Raw genomic sequence first — 21,646 nt, forward strand, 5'->3', positions numbered from 1 at the left:
CTAGAAAATTCCCAGTCAGTTCCATTTCATACAAGGCAGACAGGGGACAAATGAAGAACTGTGCAGGCATCCTGACAATTCCTCCCTAGAAGCAGTCTGTTCAAATGAAAACGAGAATTCAGCTTTAGGGAGGTCTGGTTTCTCCTCGACAATTTCAACCTCTGAGACAAAATTAGCAATTTTGAGAGCAAAGATCAACTTTGCTTCAGAGTCTAGACATCAGAAGCTGGCAATTGTTGCAAGGCAAACACCGAACTTTGAAGTCCTGCACTTTGATTTAGTAACGCAAAAGCCCTTATCACTCACACTTCAACCACAGTGACTTTCCTCCCAAGTGCGGATTGCACTGAAGCTCTCTTGCAAAAGACTCTGAACTTTATCTTCCATTTTGAGAATACTGCTCAAAAAAAATACAATTTGGCACTTCAAAAGACACATTTGATTTGTCCTGGTCTCAAATGATTGCCCCTTGTAGCCCTTGAGCAACTGCAGCTTTGGGAACATTTAAGAGAAATGCTTGAGCACTGTGTTCATCTGGTATCAGAGAAAGTAGTTAGTCTGAGATACTGTAATTCCCATTATCATCTTCTTTGCAAATGTGCTACTGCTTAGCAAGACACACAGCTTAATTCTCCCAGTCTTGTTTTTAAACTGTGGTACCCAATGTAGTTGATACTGAAGATGCAGAAAAGGTGTTTCCATATATTTCTTTTCATTAAATCTGAAGAAAGTAATAGCTGCAGCTATTTTGGGTAGTAATAGCTGAAAAACATAATTAAGCTCTTAAAGCTTGTGTTAAAATGTAATTTGTTATTCTTAAGAAAACACTAATTATCTTTCATCTCAAGGAAATGTAACGTGTGTGTATACACACATACATATGTATGCGAATCTACAGATGCTGGTTTTCCTTTTTTAAATTTAAGTGGCAGCATGTGAAAACAAACACACTTTGGTGTATATATACTTATGCTCTAAAATCATTTGCCATCTTTGAAAGAAAAAAGCCAAACAACAACAGAACAACCACCTTAGACTCAGAATTTCTAATATTTTCCTGCTTTTCATTTAAAACACTTCATTATCTACACGCCTTTCTATTAGGTTCTCAAATATGCTCCATCTGATTTAAAACCTTATAGCAAGGTTACCAAGAACAGAATCAGGTCAGCACACTAAACTAGATTTTTATTTTACATCGGCTCCCAGGCAAATCTTCAGATTTTCCACGTTATTTACAAGGACATTAAGAAGGTCTTGTTCTTTCTGCCTCAGTGATTTATTCTTCCCATATGTAGATGTAGTAATTCTTTAGAAGCTGGTTAATTATATGTTCTAACAATAACAATAGGATCTTAACAGAATAATTTTGATTTACCAACCTTATAAAAAGTCTGTCTTTACCTTTCAGAATCTGATTTTACTATGGGATGTGGTAAGTTAGAATAATAAGTCATAAAATACATTAGCTAAAAATGTCAATGTCTGACACTCCAAGATACAGCTGCAAATATAGTCAATGCTTTTACATGCGTATTTGACAATTTCTTAAAAAATATTTACAAAAATAATTTGCAATACCAGAAGTATCAAAACTTAAGCTATTATTAGAAATTACTTGGTGAGAAGAGATACTCTTAAAAAAACACCTACTGGTTTTGTCAAATACAATTTGCATAGCTGCAGTACGCTCCCATACAAAGTTTTGTTAAAAGATGAGGGAAAACAAGATCTTCATTGAGCTGGGTTTATTCTTTTTTCACTAGTATGTGTTTTGCATTCAAAATAGGATGAGGTTTTCTTCTAAATGCTGCTAAACTTAACCTCAACTATAAGATGAAGTATTAGGGTGCAGGTGTCAAATTTTGGAGGTGCTTCTATTCAGATATTTTACACTTGGACTATGCAGACTCTTCATAATCTTGACTTGACACAAACCACAGAACATCTGGAACCACATGTGTTTTGCTGACTTGCTTCATGCTGTATTTAAATATTTTAGGGGTCACTGGTCACCTCAGCTGTTCACTGTCAGAGTTGCAGCCTGGTGGCCAGAGCTCTGTCAAGATGTTTCCCCTGATCAGGAAACAGCTGAACAGCTTCTGCCTTATCTTTCTGTTTGCAGAAGCTTGCACCAAGGTACCCGCTCATTCTTTCTTAGAGGACTATGTATAGATCACACAGCTTGTGCAGACTGAAGCACTGAGCCTGCAAACACACTGGTGCTTAAAATTGCACATGCGAGTAGCCTCAAAGAATTCAGTCACGTCATAAAGATAAATAATAGGACCAGTATACAGGACGTGATATAGCACATTATTACCACTAGAAAAACTGTCAGAAAGCATCTCCTGCACTCTGCCTGCCCTTTCCAGTATTCTTCCCCATATCCTCTCTGCTGCAGAAGACTTTGGTTCGCTGGGACTATTAAATATGACATGTAGTGCTATTCAGTGTGAACCTGATGATTCCCCTCTTGCAGAAAGTTGTAGGTTGTTTGTAAAAAAAAAAATAATTCAATACTTTTTTTTTTTTTTTCATTGAAAATATCTGATAGATTTGGAGCAGTTACCCTGACTTACTGAGTTTATTGTTAGAGGCAATAGTGTTACAGCTTTAGGCAGTGAATTCAACAGGAGAATTAATTGTTTACAAAAGCTTTTAGAAGAGAAGAATCCCTACAGAAAGGGGTAATATGAGATTTGCATGAGATGAAGAGCAAATGGCAAATACACCAATGTGTTCTGAAAAATATTTAGGTTAAAACCAGAGGCATCTTCTTCACAAGGCTATTTCCTAGGAGGGTGCTGTTTCTGTGTGTACATATTCCATTAGGTACATTGAAAAATTCAAAATCTTATCTAAACTGTAACAGTGTATGCAGTTAAGGAATCTGTTCTATAGCAAAGATGCTACTATTTGTTAACTTAAATGTTAATCATAAAGTTATAACTTTTCACACTAGAAAATGTCACACCAGTAGGCGGTCATATATATAGTCCATTCTTGTATGTCATCTTTATCATCAGACTGGTAGTAACCAGAATGCCAGTACTAAGGTCCTGTAAAATAACGATGACAAATAAATCCTGCCACTCTTGCTGCTACCGAAACAGGTTCAGCAGCATGCACAACTGGACACTAACCATAAAACCAAACTGGAACAGATTTTTCCTAAGCTGCTTTTGTTTACATTTAGGAAAAAAAACCACCTTTTTTTTTAGTTATTTGAAGCTCAACAAAAAGTATTTAATATTCTCCCTATAGTACCTGATAGAACATTTATATCAAAGATACCATTGTCTTGGCTGAAAAATCCCTTAGGAAAAGTCTTACCTTACATGGAGAAGATAAATTAAACCCGAGTTTGCAGCTTGAGACTTTTTTGTTTTGTTATGTTCTTCTAAGGATGAATTTATCTCTTTTCAGTTCAGTACCTCTGTGCTCTCTTCTGACCTAATTTTGTCTGTGATAAATGCCAGAGTTTCAGTGGAGTCATTTGAGCTCCTGTAAGAAAAGAACTGAAGTAAAAAATAAATGCACTCAACATTCCTGCTCTGACAGATTGCTTGTCAGGACACTAAAAGCCTTGAAAGGCTATAGGTGAGGTAAAGCCCCAGAACTGCCATTCTTTAGACAAAATTGCATTTTGGTTTTCTACTAATTATTTTGTATTAACATAATGAAGTTAAAGCTCATTCAGACTAAGCAGGTCTACAATTTGTACAGGCCTGATGCAGGCTGTTTTATAGGATTCATTCCCAGGGGTATTGCATGGCTAGAGGACAATCAAATTAAATTTCTGTCTTGGTTTAGACAGGAGAAAGACGACAAATGCCTTGTACTGAGAGGCACTGCAAAGCACAGCTGGCCAAAGAAGTTCCTTAATATAGCTACTTTCTATTCCTTCCCTACCCAAGCACCTTACAGGGAATGTTTTCCTGTTTTTCACTTGCCGATAGAAGGTCAGCAAATAGCATGAGAGACTGAACACAGCTGCATCTACTCTCACAGAAACGGGCAGAAAACAACCACAGAAGGTGCAGGGTGGCTTTACCTCCCAACCCTTCCAGGTGGATCCCAAGGTGCAGTGGAGGACCCTCCATCAAAGCCCATGTTGCAGGATAAGGCAGGCAGGAAAACTCAGACACATCAAGTACCAAAAACATAGAAAGGGCTGTACTGGCCAGGGCCAAAAGCTCTTCCAGCCCCACACCCAGCCCCTGAAGCTATCCAGCAATGAATCCTAAGGGAAACACAGAGGTAACCATATTGTAATTTTGCCTCTGCTATATGGTCCCAGATTCTGACAGCCTGTAAGCCCCAGCCTTGGGGCTTACAGAACCAGCAGGTGTTTGTTTCCAAGGCTACCAGCAACATAAAGGCTCACTGGTCACCCACGCTAAAGCCCTCCCAGATTTATAGGACTTATTTAGCTCTATCTCAACAAGAGAAAAGTCCCTCATAGAGAAAAGATCTGAAGAAAGTAAATGAGTTAATCTCATCACCACACAATACACTTAGGGAAGAAGAGTCTTTCTCCAGAAACTGTCCCCAGGTATGTGACACCTTATGAAACTGTGAGGGGCCAACAGTTAAACAGTATGTGGCTACACAATATAAATTATCTTAAGACTTAATATTATAACATAACCTTTGTTAAAGAGTTTTTTACAGTAGAAACTGCACATAACTGAGCTATTTTAATACGATGATCGGGTTCACTGATCCACTGCAAACACTCCAAAGTAGTTTTAACTTACCAGAAAACATGCAAGTATATGAGTATTCTTCTGAGGTCTCAGTTTGCCGAACAGGCAAATGTTTTGTTATTCAGGGCAAGAATACATAGTTTCATCTCCTATTAGCAAAACCCCCCCCAAACCCCCACAAGATATCTTACCTGAAGCACATGAGAACAAAAGTTGGCAGCTTGTGCTGTTAACAAACACTCATTTCATAGATGAGCAATACAATACTTTTCCTCCATTAGAAAAGCTCCATTATTCCTAGAGTGTCCCTTCAATCCTCTGAAAATACAAAAATAAATGAAAAGATAACCATTTTAAGGAAAAGGATTATCAGATTTTTGAGGTAATAGTAAACCACAGTATTGTAGACATATTAAGGGTACAGTGCTTCCCAAGCCTGTATGATAAAATTCCTCAATGTTTTCAAAGATTGACTGAAGCTGTCAAAAGTCAATATTTAATAATACATTTCGAGGCTGACTTTCAGATGTCCAAGTGAACAGTTAAAAAAAATAAATCCTTTTCACTTTGTTATTGCTAGAAAGATGGGTAAATTCACATGACTACCACACACCAGCACATACACATTGCTTAGATATTATCAAACCTTGCAGACCTACATATGAGGAACTCATTTGTGAGAATTTTCAGTTAACATTCTTGTTTTTGAAGGAAGAGCACACAGCTTTCACATATCCTAGTGCCTAAACCCTTCCTCATCTTCTAGAAAGCATTTGGATTTTCAAAGAAGATTTAAGGAAGTTAAGCCTTGTCCCTCAATGCCAGTGATACTAAGGTGTTTACGGTAGTAGTGTCTCTTTTGAAAGCTCACCCTAAATTGAACAGAAAATGTAAAAGGCATAGACATAGATGTAATTAATCATTAGTATTCTCTCTTGCACCATTCTTGTCCATTTTTTTCCACAGAACTTAAACACCTAAGCCAATCAAAAGCACCCTGATCATGTAGAACTTCACAGGAGAAAATCAGCTTTGAAAAAAAAAAAAAGAAAAGAAAGAAAAAAGGAAAAAAAAGAGAGGATGTAAAAGGCATGACTTGGGCACCCTAGATTCTTTTGCAGCAATGAGATTTAAAGACCTCAGTGCTTCATTCACTTCTGATATCAGAATAATAGTATTTCATTTCTAATGCTACTTTCTAAAAATAAATTATACTATTACTTACACAACATGCAACCAGTATCAGAATACAAGTTACGGAAAACATGGCAGTAATACATTCAGAGCTTCATATTGCTACCGTTACATGTTTTCCTAGTTTTGACACTCCTTTTATAAACACTTTTTAATTTGTACTTGCATTGTTCTGACCCTTAAAACTTTTCCTCAAATTGCTGAAGAGGATTTTAGAAAAAGCAGTTGGGACTGCAGTAGAGAAAGGAAAATAATGTTTTACATCTATGTCTAATGTTGCTCTCTGCCTTCCATGACTACAGAGACAACAGGATTTCCAAAACTGGGATTCGCAACTGCACATTCCCTCTACTTCAAAACCAAGAAGGGCATTTACCTCTGAGAATTGGAGGAGGAAATTACAGGAGTACTGTCAGCACTGGTTTGTAAAGCAAAATAACAACCACCACCTTTCTGTCAATATTATCCCTATTATTTTTAAAAGGGCATTAAAAGCACTTAACACCAGAAACTTACAGGGTTGAAGACAGCTAAGCCTCATCTTCCTTACATGTGAGTACCACAACAGGACTCCCGGTAAGGCAACAGGCTTAGGGTGCTACCCAGCAATTTCGCAGCCCAGTGTTGAAGATTTTTGCACGGAAGCATCAACTGTGTGAAAACAACTCCTGTGAACGTGTCTGGTTTCTGCAGCATCATCACTACAGTAACAGTGACTCTAGATTCAGTTCTCTTTCTTCTAAACTTTTCTGGGATCACAGAGAAGGAGTTGTCTCAGTGCATTTATTCCACCTACTCCCAAGAGGTGTTTGCAGAGCAGTTTGACCTACTATGACAGAGAGGACTGGAAAGCAGCTAATTTTGACACGAATGATGACAGCAAACCTTTCCCCCCACCCCACTGCCCTCCTTCAGGAAGGGAGAATTACAACTAAATAAGGACTAAAAGCTGGATCCTAAGACCAACTGCCACTAAACGGTCATTTCAGCAAGGCTGTTTTGCATCGGTATCTAAGTTGCTGCTGCTGTTTATGCAAACAGTGATCCATAGTAGCCACGCAAAAAGCCACACACAAAACACTTCAGACCTCTGGAATCTTACAGTTCACTCAGGACACAAAGGCTTTAACAGAGGAAAAAGTATAAACTAGAAGCCAAAAATGACAGTTTAAGTCCACTTTTATCCTTAGTATTTACCCTGCAAAAAACAGCTTAGTTGAAATTCTATTTAGCATAGAAATATCTAATAGCTAAATAATTCTCTATGGTGCACCCACTCCGATAGTTTTAATATCGGCATAATAAAACTGATTTTTAATTGACTTTGAAGTTACAGTTATTCTAAAATGAGTGTTATTCTGCTGTCAGCTATCTTGTAAATAACATTTTCTTTCATATTACCTATGAAGTGACAATGTTATTCAAGAGAATAAACACAGATTAGATTTAGAGTGTGAATACATCAGGCACCGAGGGCTAACTAATATTCTGAAAAGTGTGTTTGTTCCACATAGCACTCTAAAACCTGTTTACTTGTATTTGACCTATTATACCTATAGATTCTTCAGTTTCTTTTATACTTTTTATATGCTTCATTACTTTTGAAAGTGATTTCTAATTGATTAATTTTTTTAAAAATAAACAAAAAAAAAATTAAGCTTGCATATTTGCAAAGGTCTGAGTAGCTTTTAACAAAAGTATTGATTATCAGCTTTCAAGATGGAACCACCAAACCCTTGCAAACCAACCTGTTTGCATGGCAACATAAAGCAATCCAGAACTTGATAAAATGTTGAGCCTGAAGGTTTTTTGTCTTTTTCTGAACATACAGTATATTCCATTTTCTTCTTTGTGGAGGAAGAATCAGAACACACAAACACACACTTATATAGATCCAAAGTTGTGCCAGTCCCAGACTACAGCCAGCAACTGTTCTGTCTGATCTATAGGAGGAACAGAAAAAGACTGGCTTCACAGCACATAATCAAGACCTTTTTTTAATGTATTTTATACTTTCCTGAGTGGAAAAGCGGAAGCGTTCAACCAGCTTCTCTAGAAACTCTTGGTTCTGGAAGATTCAATACCTCAGTCAGAAATAAAATCCTCAAACACATGTCCCAACCTTACTTTTCTTTCTTTTCTGCTCAGCTTCCTTTCCATACACTGGGGAGGATGTATCTTTCTCCACTCTGTCTTTTAGAATTAAAAGATGTTCAAGATAGTTATTTGCTCTTACTGTTAATGATTTTAGTACGCTAAAAGCAGAATGTTTCTCTCATCTGGGGTTTCAAGAATATACTCTCAACACAAACCAGAAGGTGATGATGAGACTACACATTTCCAAGTTTCATGTTCCTCCCTGCCTCAAGTGAGTGTCAGGTCCAGTTGCTGAAGGGCTGCATTTGCTCAGAGATACCTGCTCATAAACCATGACAGACAATACTTGGCTCTCCAAAATTGAAAGCACGTTTCCAAGAAGTGTATAATCAATCTTTCAGGGAAGGAACAGGGCAGGAATCTATTTTTCATACTTTTATAACCCCTCATTACAACATATCACATTAAGATTTTTCCAAGTGTACGTCATTTCAGACCGTACGGGTTACAACTACACATTCCCACTGAAGGTTTCCATTACAGCATAAACTTTACTGAATGAACCACACAGAAGAGTTACAAGCCTTGATACATGAAGAGGGGGCAGCGTTGCACTATGGTGGTTTTAACACACACAGGACAGTGAATCAGTTCTGAAATCTCCCAGTATAGTCCAGAAAGAGCTTAACAACAGCAAAACCAGAGACTATAACGACAAAATCAATTTACTGTGCTTTCATTCTGCAACAAGGCACACATGTAGCTGGTAATAACATAAGGGCAGGTAAAGTACTATTTGTTTGGAGTTCATTAAAAAAATAAAAATGCTGTTATTGTACTTCTCCCACCGCTGTAGGTACTTAATAGAGAAAAATTTCATATCTCAGTCTGGCATGCCATAGCTACAGGTTGCTCACTCCATGCTGAACACAACAAATTTGCATAAAAAGAACAAAGATCCACAGATAAAAAGAACCGAGTGTTATTAACCTTTTAAATAGGTTCTCCAGAGTACGCACTAACTCCATCCTTGACTGTTGGCAAACCTTCTCTCTGAATATTTTGTAATGAGTATGATGTGCAACTAAAGAAGGTTACTCCTACTTTTCAGCAAAGCATTTGCAAGTGGAACTATGGAAAAAGCTCAGCACCAGAAGCATGACATATTTCCTTCTATTCAGTGCCAGGATTTTCTTAGAGCAGGCTGGCAGCCGAGGACTGCTGTCAGCCCTCGAGCTTTCCATTTGCAAAGAGACAGAAGTCCATCGTCACCAGACTGACAGCCGTATGATGTGCTGCCAGCAATCCACAGCATGACATGGCCGGGACTTTAAGCCTCAGCTCTGTGTAGCAGGTAGAGCATCATCTCTGGTCAAGAAAGCAGGAAGGAAAGCAGCAAGTGCAGAGCAGCGGCTGCGTTAATGAAATCCATCGAACAGCAGCTCTTTAGCGTGGACACCAGCAATGGCCTAGCACTGGTCTCATTCTTGGCTCTCAGAGAGTGCTATAACTTACAAGCAGTGAAAAGTATTTATTATGGCAAAAAAAGAAAAATGCAATGGGTCTTGGGAACCGGGGTGTTTAAACTTCTTGTTGATATATGAAAACTGAGTATCAAAGAGATTTTGTGCTGTAAATTTGGACTTTACTTAATGGGGCAAGTTTAAGTAAATAAATGTGTATCTTCCATCTTGCCCATATGACTTCATATACTGTTAGGTTGCTAAGGGGGAGAAAGAAAATTTCAGAAGTCCTAAAGCACATTGGACAAGGCGAAACACTTGCAGGAAAGCTCTTGTAGATATGCTACTGCAGACCCAAATTCCACCCATCTTTATGACTTTGATCATGAGTATATCTAAACATCTCAGGTTATTTTTGTATAGTGCTATTGTGGCTTTGCATGCATGGGACTGAGTGGCACAGAAGAGAAAAACGCAGAGCACCACTTAAATTCATCAGGTATGAAAAAATCACCAACAGCCCTCATACAAAAATTGTAAAAGACTAATCACACCTTCCAATATGTCCAGCAAATAATACTATGCTGCTCTTTGTAGCTTTTGCCTCCACTGCAACTTTGGCCAGTCATTTTTGGTACTCTGTAACGTGCATCTTGGGGTTTTGTGCAGGAGGAACTCCTTACCGGCTGTGGGATGAAGACATGTAATATGTGCTACAGAAAAAGCAAACACAAAGGCAAGATAGAGTCAAAGGAGAGAAAAACTCTCTTTGGGGAGAGTTTTCTTTCTTTACTTGGCCTCCTGGTAAAATCCCAGCTAGGTTTGTGGGTGGTAAGTGATACAGAAGGTAAGGCAGAAAGCTACCTGGGCACATACCCTGCCCTATGCTACACACAGAGAACCTGCACTTGTGTGCTCACTGCCAGAGCACCACCTTCCTCTCTTGCACCCCTGACCATGGCAAAGCAGGGCCCCAAACATTTTCCCTGCCCGCCCTTCACCAAGGAGCAACCGGACCCTTGCCTGCCCTCCACTCGTCAGCCCCGCAAGTGGAACCAATAGCCGGCTGCAAATTAGCTCAGTAGTACATGCTGACATACCACTCTGGAGAATCTATTTAAAAGGTTAATAACTTTTAAAATCCAATTAGAAAGCCTAATTAGCTGAAGTAATCTTTGGTCTGCCTACTAAATCTCAAACTAGGTGAACACAATAAAGATTAATCTCCTCTTCATTATTTCATATGCACCAAATAGGATGCTGGAGACCCCTCGATCACCTTTTTTTCAGGTAGGCACCGCGATGTTGCCTTCTTCAGAGTAAGTTCAAACACAGCAGAAAAGGTCAAGCCACAGACCTTGCGTACCAGTGTCATGATTGAGCTGTCGCGATGCTGACACTTCAATCCTGACAAGCAAGTAGGAGGCATCACTATACATGCTAGAACAGAGACAAAACTGCAATTTTTGGAGCAGCTAGCATGGTACATCGGGTCAAAATGATCTGATTTTCTAGGAACAATAGCTGCTAAAAATACGGTACCCAAAATCACACAGAGCAAATTTATTTCTTCACTCAAAGATCTCCGTTGAATTTTCCCCTTTGTGACTTAGGCCAAGTCACATCACCTTGTTTTCACTATTGTTTCTTCAAGTGTACACATTTCTAAAGAGGTGAGAAACTTGGTAGTTAGTAACCCACTAACCAGTTAGTAGGTAATTGGCCGCAGGCATCCAACTGAAATGCTGGTCCATCATTTCATAAACTATTCCTTCTCTTCCCTGCTAGGCACGAATACCAGCCACTAGATAATGATGATGATGATGACGATGATAATGATAATAATAATAAAAATAATAAATATTTATTATAAAATATTTAAATAATTTTTATTATTCTTCCTAGAAACTTAAAAAAAACCAAACCAACCAACAAATAACACCCCCCCACCAAAAAAAAAAAAAAAAAAAAAATAAAAAATCTCCAAAAATCGCTCCTGAAAACTTCCAGCACATGGCTATTTTGAATCTGTCATTAGCACACAGCCTCAAGGTAGAAAGATTAAATTCACAGTATGTCAGATAATTTTTAGACACCTAATAAACTGCCCTCACTTCTCTTGTTCACAGGCACCCCAACACCTCAGAAAGCCCAGCCAGTTTCCTAGGAATGCTCGTACGTCCCGTCAAAGCCATGAGATTTGGTACCAACCAAAAAGTGAATTTCAGAGCAAAAGGAGCCCCTGGTGAAAGCGCCGCGCTGCCAGCCAGGGGCCACCGTAAAATCCGAAAGCTGTTCAGTAGGAACGGCAGCACGGACTACAGCCGTTAGAACGAACTGCTGAGAGGCTGCCTACCCCGACAGAACACCCGATCGCGTCAGGCCTTGCCCGCACGCAGCCCCCGCAAGCGGGGGAAGGTGAGCAGCTGCCACGGGCCCCCGCTGCCCGCCGGCGGGCTGGGGGAGCCGCGCCACGGCCGGCTCAGTGGCGCCCGGCGGCCGGCAGGGGGCGCCCCGGCGCCGCGGAAGCGCCCCCCGGCCGGGCGGGAAGGCCGAGCAGGGCCGTGCCCGCCCCGCCTCGCCTCACCGCGGCGGCAAGGGCAAGGCCGGCGCCCGCTGTGCCCTGCGGGCTGCGGGGGGGCTGCAGAGCGAGGCTCACGGGGAAACTGCCCCCCAGGTGTGGGATGCGTGGGCTCCCGCCTGCCTGGGTCTGGAAACCTTTTGCCCGAGGGCAGAGAGCATCCCAAGGGCTTACGGAACTACGTCCCGAGCGCCAACCAGCGCTTCTGCAGCTTCTCACCGCCCAAAGCCAGACTTCCACACCTTCAGTCAATCTCTATAGACAGAAGAGGCGTGAAACATTTCAGAATGCTTTTCCCATGGAGACCAGGCCCCCGCTGTCCCCATCGCTGAGGGCAGCGCTCGCGGTTGTAAGGGCGCGAGGGTCCAGGCCTCAGCGGAGGCCCTGCGCGGGCGGCACGCCACCCCAGCCCCGAGGGATCCTTTACAGCATTAGGCTCTCTACACAACATAAAAAGTACCACGGCCGTAAAAAACAAACCCAACCCTGCCCAGACACAACCCACAGGCACCGTAAAATCTGCAATATAAAAGCATTGTCAATAACACCCATTTTATACACTTTAAGAAGAAAGGGTGTCCAAACTAATGCACTCCTCTTAAATCATTTCCTATGCAGGCCAGCTGAAAAACTCAAAAGGAAAAATATATTACAAAAATCTAATAATTACCTATAGGCTGTCACTGAGGACATCACTGAAAACTTCCAGATTCCTAGTTTAAGAAGATGGGCCATTTAACGTAAGAAATAAAAACTTTTAGGATATTGTAATACAGTACGTAAGAGCTTGGTCAAAACTGAAAAAAAAATGGGAAACCTCAAGTACATTAACTGTATTCCTCATCATTAGGCTGTTGCCACGTAAGATTCTTCAGAAAGCAAAAGTTTCAGTCTCATCATACCTGCGTTCATTTGCAGTCTGCCTGATGTCATTTGAAGCCGAGTGATTTTCTCTGGTGTAGGAGGCCTACTACTAATGCGAAAATTCGTAACTCAGGTACTTAGCATGTAGAAGTAGCTTCCCACATGCAACCTGATAGACTCCTACGCAGCCCTGCTGCACATGCTGTCGGAACATTTGCTGTTACTCTGGAGAACCATGAGAACTATTTGTGACAGCACACTGTGCTGGTGTCAAAAGTCTAGTGCCAAGTCTGACTGCACCAAGTGGTACAGGCAGCCGAGAGACTGCAGGCCACCAGAGGAGCTGTCCCCTTACAATCTCATGGCTCTTAACGGTGCCAGGGATGGCTGTAAGACCAGAAGTTTATGGTTTTTCCAAAGATATTTTCATGGTGTCATGACATACAGGTTTCTTGTTACTGCGATCCAGGGGAAGCATTACTAGTGAAGGGAGGGGAAGCGGTCAGGTCCTGCAAAGACATCATCAGTAAGCTGAAATATCTGGAGTAACTGATGAAATCTGAAAATGCTGTAAAATTTGAAGGAAGGATACACATTGCCAGGAGTCAAGTCAGTCAATTCCAGTGCAGCTGAGACTGCTCAGTGAGCTGGATTCAGTTGACTGCATGTTTAATATAGGATCCACCACTTCACTATTTTGAAAGCAAGGATATCGCTTCTCTTACCCAGCAGGGCTAGTACACTAGAAAGGCGAGGCTCAGAAGGGACGTAAAAAAGAAGCAAAAAAAAAGTTTGCAGGTGTGACAGTAAAAAGGAGAGTGACAAAACAGGCACTTGGGCAACAAAGCATGCAGCTAGTGGACAGACTTGTCAGCTCCCCGCCTGCTATGCCAATACACGGACCTGGAGCCGCAGTTCTGCTGATGACAAGGGGAAGGAGCAGAACAGCTGTGTGCGGACTCCTATGGAAAAGAGGGGGCTTCCCAAACTGTCGCTGTCCTTTCCACTTCCAGAAAGAGCATGCCTGCCTCGCTAGGGCTCCTGTCCAAAATGCGCCTGTTTCCCACTTCTACAGCAGAAGCGAGCCCTGCTCTCGTCTCATGGCCAAATCCAGCTTTGCCTACACTGCTGAGAAGCATCGAGTCTCCTCTGAGCAAAGAGCCTGTGGTTGATCAAGTGCAGTATGAGAGAACACGACAGCCTTCATTCTCTTGCTCTGCAGAAATCCTGACTGAATAGCTCTGTCCGTTCACACACCTGAGTGTTTCTGTAGTTGATAACACCTCTCATTTCTTTTTTTAAATCTGCTGGGATCAAACTCCACAATACTTGAACTCTGGAAAGAGGTGTTAGATGACAGCAATTAGAAGCCCTCAGCATTTACTCATAGTCCAGCACTTCCCTTTAGACATTCTTTGTGCAGTACCCTTTTATAGAGGGCTTGTAAACAGCATTCATAACCACTAGCACACCACTTAAAACCAAAATTATTCAATCTTAATAGCAGCAATAACACCAATCAGATTAGTTTAAAACCAGCTATATTACTAGCCTCTCTTCCTCTCTTAGTCAGAGCTTATTAGTATTTGGTAGTTCCCTTAGACCTCTTGTAACCCTCTCTGCCAAACAACTGACTTTTTTCCCTTGAAAAATCACATTAAAAATAATGATTAAAAAAAAGAACATGATAGTTTACCACTAGTTAAGTTTCAAAAGTGCTTTGGTTGCAGACACTGGGGAACTAGCCAAGTAATAGGCAAGAGATAACAGAGGACAACTGCAAATTTTCACAACCTCACTGAACTGATGAAAATAGCCATCTAAACTAATCATACTTTCTTGCTTATCACCAAGAGTTGACATTAAGCATTTACAAAACAAGCCTCTTAAAAAAAAAATATATATATATAAAGCAAAATAATCATAAAATTACTACAGAGCAGGTGAAAATCTATTATAAATACTATTGAGTCAGTACCGTTAGCTTTATACCTACTCCAGAAACAAAGACTGGAGAACAAACATGCTAGCCGTACAAGAGTTCTCCCTAAGAGATTATGGCCAGTTTTAACACTTGCCAGATTTACCCAGTGGCTTCTATTTTCTTAGAAAAGATACTCAGCTTTCCTAGCCTTGTGGGGCACTGTGTCAAGGGAGAAATTACCTACTTTTACTTTATTACTAATTAGAAAACATCATTATGGTTCTTCTCTATCAACTTCACCACTTTCTGTTTCAGTTTAAAAATTTCACAGAGCACAAAGCACTAGGAAGTCTCTTAGGAAGTCCAGGTAACACAGAGATGGTCACTATCTTCAGTGGAGAAGAATGATGGCAAACAAACCCCAGTACTATTTCACTTGCCCAGTGCAAGGCATTCAAATAACAGGATTAAACTGTACCAAGAAAAAGGGGAAGGGGAGTCAACTCTTAAAACACAGCAGTATAAATCTTTGTACGCAAAGCATATCGAGGACTCCAGCCTACCAATGGATACTGAAGCAAGAAATCTGTTCAAGCACCTTGCAACAACCACATAACTAAAATTACCATCAGCTGAAAGTGGAACAAGCACCTGTGCCAAATATAATGACAGGTCTTCACCTCATGTTCAAAGGCACTGGAGATAACAAATTTTCTTTCAGAAATTCAAAGGGAAATCGTACGTAATCCAGAACAGAATGTATTGTTCAAAATACTGTGAGCATGGAAGCGAGGAGATAAGTCTTTTGAGCACCCAAACTTAACTTGGATTTCTCAGAACATTATCTCCCTCAAGGAATGGGGGGTTTGTTATTTGATTTTGTCAGGAATTATTTATTTATTTTTAAGAATCTGCTTCATTAGATGCTAAACTTCCCAAGAACCTTTCCAAACAAAAAAGCATATTCATAAGCATAATACAATAACGTATTACCTCAAGCTATTAAGTTACAAGATTTTCAGTTCCATACATCAAGCTTTCTCTCAGAAACCTAACTTGCCGACCTCTTCCCTAAGAAAGCCTGAATTTTTCTTCAAACTGCATTACTTAATGCTGACTTTTTTTTTTGCTTAAAACTTAATTTTTTCCTAATCCATACAGAAGTTTACTATGATTAAACATCAATTCCCTCTACATTATGATTCTGTATTATCTGTAATAATAATAATAATAAAAAAGAAAAAAACAGCCCCTCCCCTAACTCCAACAGATTTTCCAAGCCCTTAGCCCATAGTTAAAAGTTTCACTGTTACAGACTAAGCTCACAGACAAAATATAAGTATTGTTTCTTGAAGGAAATCTACAGAACTATTGTTCTTCTCCTTGTCTGCATGTCTGTGAAATACAAATGGGTTCAGAGAACTTTAACACAGATAATGAAAAAGATACAGTCCCACAAAGTGATAGGAAATACCTAGGTACAGAACACATACATGGGTAGGGACTGCACAGGTACCAAGTTACACCAGCACTGCAAGACATAGCTGTTTTTTGTCAAAATTTATGTTTGACAGCAGCTACAAAGCACGAGGATCAGGGTAAGCCAAAACTATTCAACGTCAGGAACTGCCTCTACAGCCTTCATAAACCTGGGTAGATAGTGCTGAGATACACTGCACGAGACACTCCTCATGCTTCCGAAGTGCCCAGTTCAGTGTTAAGTCAGTTCCAACAAATGATTTACTGCTTTTCCTAATGTGCCAAGAGACTATATACAGGAAAAAAAAATTGGAACTAACTATCCATAACTTTCCTATTTTTGGCTCTCAAATGCTAAGTTGCAAGACAGCATGTGTGTGGACGGTGTTACTTGACCCACAGATCCTGCACAGGCATACACATCTGATCGGTTCCAAGAAAAGTGCTCAGGAGCCTGAAGAGATGAAAATCAAAACCCACACTAATCAGATGGAAACAAAAGAATCCTCATTCCAAATCACTAGCTCTACCGGTTAGTAAAGTCACCAGCTAACAGTGAACCAAACACTAAGCTAGAAAGCCTGGAAAGTGGACAGTCTAGTGACTAAAACGGGGAACAGCGTGGGATGGAGTGGTAATAGAGTGAATGAGAGACCCGTGGAGCCCAAACCTTTATTTGAGAGGTACTTTAATTAAGATATGAAGGGAGAGATGAAGGATGACCATATCCCTTAACACTCATGCTGCATCCATCCAGCGAATGCCATTCTGAAAATAAGCCTTTCTCGCTATACGTTTCTCAGCCTGTGAGAGGGGGATTTGGGTTGATCCGAACCACCAGGAAGCAAGTCAAGCTGTTCTTCCAACGTGTTGCCTCAAGCAACCACTTCCGAGAAGTGAGAGTCTCTTCCTGCCACCTACAGTGAAGATCTGAAATTAAGGCTGAAGAAAATTTTGTAGCTCAGTGAAAGATTTTAAGGGCATGACAATAAAGCTGGAGCACACGTGCATACGGTAGCAATGGCTGGAGCTGTAAGATACACAGGTGTCTGCACAAGTTTTGTGGCTTCACTCCCATAAGGATTAAAACTGAAATAGAAAGGCTGAACCAAGCAGGAACATTCTGCTGATGGAAACTTAACTAGGGAAATACCGATACTATTACTTTGCCCACAAGGAAAGATGCTCCTACTTAGAAATTAAGATTGGTTTCAGTTAATAGCTTATCCATCAAGCCCAGGACTTCAAAAGATCTTCAAGGACACAGTAAGTAAAGAAAAACTGGATATCAATCACATGAAAAATAATTGTTTCACTTGAAAGAATCACTCCTCTTTTGAATTCTACCTACTGTACTTTGCTAAAAGACATCTTTGAGTAAGATTGTGTTGGATGTTTTTTTAATCTTTATTAATATCCTCTCCAGAAGCAAGTAATGGAAAGGCACAACCCCCTTCCTCTCAATGCCATGACTGATACCTGCTTTTCTTGCATCCTTCTAGACACAAAAACAGAATATACTTTTTAAAAATTTATATATATATTTATGCTGGAAAATGCTGCATAGAAGAGATGACTTACATATATAGTGGCACATTTCTTCATCACCCTTCTTAACTTGTGTTTATGTAAGGCCTCCCACAAACATTTGGCTTCACTGGATTTTGAGAAAAGGAAATGGAACAAAATGAAGAATATAAACAACCACAACTATCTCTCTCTGTGGACCTTTATGTTTGTTGGAGAGTATCAGACTGTTTCCTGTGTGCTGCTGTTTATGTCAGGTACCATTCTGGAGCTGCAGTCTTCTCATGTATACTGGAGTAGCCTAATAATAACCTGAGATATAATTTGTAAGACATTTTCTAATTGTTGGGGGTTTTTAAATGCTTGAACATGAAACATATGCTTTTGATTATGCTCATACTTCATGTTTTCTAGACCAAATCTGTTCACTGCATCAGTAATTCACTGCAGCTAAAGTACAGATTGTCCACAAAGCAATGTTTACTCAAAAATGAAGGAATCACTCAAAAATTTCAAGTATCACCACATCTAAGTAGTAAAAATTGACTCCCATCAATTCTCTTCACTTGTTCAGATTAACTCTGCTGCTGCTTATGGTTTTCTGCTAGGCCAGAAGTAACAGATCTGCTCTGGCAGCTTTAACTAGAATCAACAGGATTTTTGACACTACCAAAGGATCAGTTAAAGTGCAGTGATATGACAAGTCAGTCCCAGGGTGGCAGAGGGGCACATAACTGGAAGACTGCAGTGCCTTCAGGGTCCTTCTTCATGGTATGAAGCAACATCTGGAAAAAAAATACAAAAAACACACCCCTTTGCCTTCACTTGATGGTGCAGGGGATGGAGTAAATGAATTTGGGTTATGCTTCCTTAACATTTGTGTGTTCTATAAACTGAAAAAAGCCTGATAAAAGTCTCTTAACTCCCATACTGAAGAGAAGTATCTCCTTACATAATTCAGTAACAGATTATTAGGTAGCCAAATGAACTGTATGCTTTACTGCCTTCCAGTTATTTGTATAGGTTTTGTGCTAGGCATCATGAATCCAAGCTATCTTATTGCAATGAAAAAACCAAGGTTTTTAAGACAGAATAGTACCTTGATGATTAAGCTTAAGGTTTAAATTCATAAAAGATGTTTAAAAAGAAATTGAAAAGTAAAATACATAAATATTTATTTCGGTTCTACTAGACAGACCTCAATTCAACTAAAAAATTCAAGTCATTGCAAACAAATGCTTAACTTCAGTACTATGAACGAAAAAGAATTATTTTCGTACTTTAAAAAAATGAAAGAAAAAAAAACCCCAAACCCTGAAACAAGAAGAACAAATAATCTCGTCCTTGCCTGCTTCCCTTTAATTTAAGTATCTTAGATAGTCTTCCCAAATGAAATACTTTCTTCCTCTTTTTACCTTAGAAAGAGCACCTTTTCCCCTGTGTTTGTCATGGAAGATTACACAGACCATGAGAGTAACTGGTTCCTGCAGGGTTGGAGGGGAGCTTTCCTTAAAAGTTTTCCAGCATTCGAATTCAAAACCTGTTAGCAACAATTGCTCTTTCACTTTTGCTTTTACGATTACTGACAAAGGTGAATGAGAAGTCCAATCTGGTCAAAACCTTTTTTAAAAATACTGTGCTAAAAGTAAGCACATTCTTGAGTTTCAAATCAAAGTGCAACAGATGCAAACTATGAAATCTTAAAATCGATCTTCACTCTTTTCATAATATGCATATCTTTCCTTGAAAAGTTGTATTTCACACAGCAATAGTTTCAAGACCTAAAAAAAGGCTCCCGAGTAGTATTGCACCTGTAAGAGTTAAATATTCTTTTAAATATTTTTTTTTTAGTAAAATAAATGGACAGTTTGACCAAGTATGAAGCACTCCAATAATGAAAACTGAAAAGGAAAACATCCTTAGAAAGATTCTGAATTGAAGGCCACACTCTGTTCACTGCATGTTGTGATCCAGCATCTCTCAAGAGTGAACAACTTCCAAGACTGATACGTATTAAGATTGTATGCTACCTCTTCTTGCATACGACATGCCCACATTTATGCCCACTACATTTCTAGATGGTCTGCACTTAATTACTCCTCTCCCTCTGTGTTCTTTTATTAGTAGATACTCGAATACACACCACTTGCAAGTCTGTAATGAGAAGTTGAGTGCCGCTCCAATAAAAACATACAAAGAAATATTCATATATTTTACTGTTCTAACACAAAGTGTTCTCTATAAAGAGTAGAAATCAAAATAGTGTCAGGTAACAGGATTACCTAAGGACGCATTCAATTTCTTTTTCCACAAAATAATTAATTTTCTTCATTAAAACCAGACAGTAATTTAGTTTTACAAAACAAGCCCTATAGATCTTTTCTTTCACTTCCAATAGAAATTTAATTAGGACAGATAAAACATTTGAGATATTTTGTTGCAACAGTAGCAACCCATTTCAAATATGGAATTAATGTAAGGTTTTATTTCTGGTCACTTACATGACTAAAATACCAATTAAAAAAATTGAGTAATTCTTAAGCTTCACAAATTCCACTTTTTAAAAAACTTTATTTCCTCTACTTAAATCGATTTCTAGAAATTTCACTCAGACTGTGTAATATATTTCTACTGAAAATACTTTTAATTTTTTTCCCTATTTTTTTTCTATGAATAAAGGGAAGGTGCCATTAATGTTTTGCTTCAGAAGCCAGTCCCCACTATCAGAAAAGACTTGTTATGGCCACACACACGCACAAAAGTGTTCAGGTGCAGTTTCATACAGATCAGTAAATAATATACAAAAAAACCATAGTGTATAATACTGTGACAGTTTTTCAATATATTCACATACAGTAATCTCAGACTACCTGTGACTAAACTGGCCATAAATCCTGAAGAACCTTGTCTATAAAATTGGGTAACCCATCAATATACTGTATCTTTTCTAAAAATACCCGTATTTTACACTAATATACAAGGTATCTGCTTGCAAACACAGAAGTAGCCATAAATAAAACTTTATTCTTTCATTTCATTTACAAGCTACCAAGTACCATGTATTTACACAGCACTGGACACTTAAAAGTAGTTGCAGTCACAAAATGATCCAGACAGCTGTTGATAAAGTAAAGGATCTTAAGATAAAAGCAAAGTAATACTGTAACAGATAAGTGGCAAAAAAGCAGTTTTGCCATAATGATCAGACTTGCATGTTGCATCAATTCTGGTTGAAACGACTGAGCGCCATGCGATTCTCAGCTTTAATTGTTTGCAGTCTGGCTAAAGTTTGTACAGTCATTTCTCTCTTGCAGTTATTAAAATAAAAAAGTTAAAAACTATAGCAGCAACAAGCAAACCCTGTGACAGGAAGGCAAGGTTTAAGAACTAAAAAAGTTTATACAATGTGCTTAGGAAGGCTGCAGAATTTATCTTCCATCAGCTGGAGTTCGACTGAGTGACAACATGATTCGGGCGTATCTTTCACACAGTTCGTGTGTGGAGTAGGAGGGTAACTTTGGCGGGTCATTGAAACCTTTAATCTCTGTGGAACAATCTAGCAGTTTTGGCAGGAAATCTGTCAGCTTTTCTTGCAAGTTAGCTGCAAATAAAACAATGAAAACAAACATAAGCATTCACATCTGCATGTGGAATTCTCCTTTTTCTGCCCAACACTGACTTTTTATTAATTGATGGGTGGGTAGAAAAGGAGTTTCACTTGGAACAATCCACTTTCTTCAGGTCTGCCAGCAATAACTAGGACACACCAATTCCTAGTAAGATGTTAATATAAATGCTCCTTCAG

General features: G+C 39.4%; 1 protein-coding gene across 2 annotated transcripts in view; it reads right to left on the reverse strand.

The window, feature by feature from the left end:
• Nucleotides 1-20,845: 20,845 nt before the first annotated feature.
• Nucleotides 20,846-21,646, reverse strand: part of USP25 (ubiquitin specific peptidase 25) — a 97,130-nt gene continuing 96,329 nt past the window's right edge. For both annotated transcript variants that reach the window (XM_040582873.1, XM_040582872.1), the window contains one exon: nucleotides 20,846-21,442. In XM_040582873.1, coding sequence (XP_040438807.1) covers nucleotides 21,270-21,442 — 173 coding nt within the window. In that variant the 3' untranslated portion in view covers nucleotides 20,846-21,269. The remainder of the gene's footprint in view (nucleotides 21,443-21,646) is intronic.

Source organism: Falco naumanni, chromosome 2, assembly GCF_017639655.2.
Source record: "Falco naumanni isolate bFalNau1 chromosome 2, bFalNau1.pat, whole genome shotgun sequence".
NCBI classification, from domain to species: domain Eukaryota; kingdom Metazoa; phylum Chordata; class Aves; order Falconiformes; family Falconidae; genus Falco; species Falco naumanni.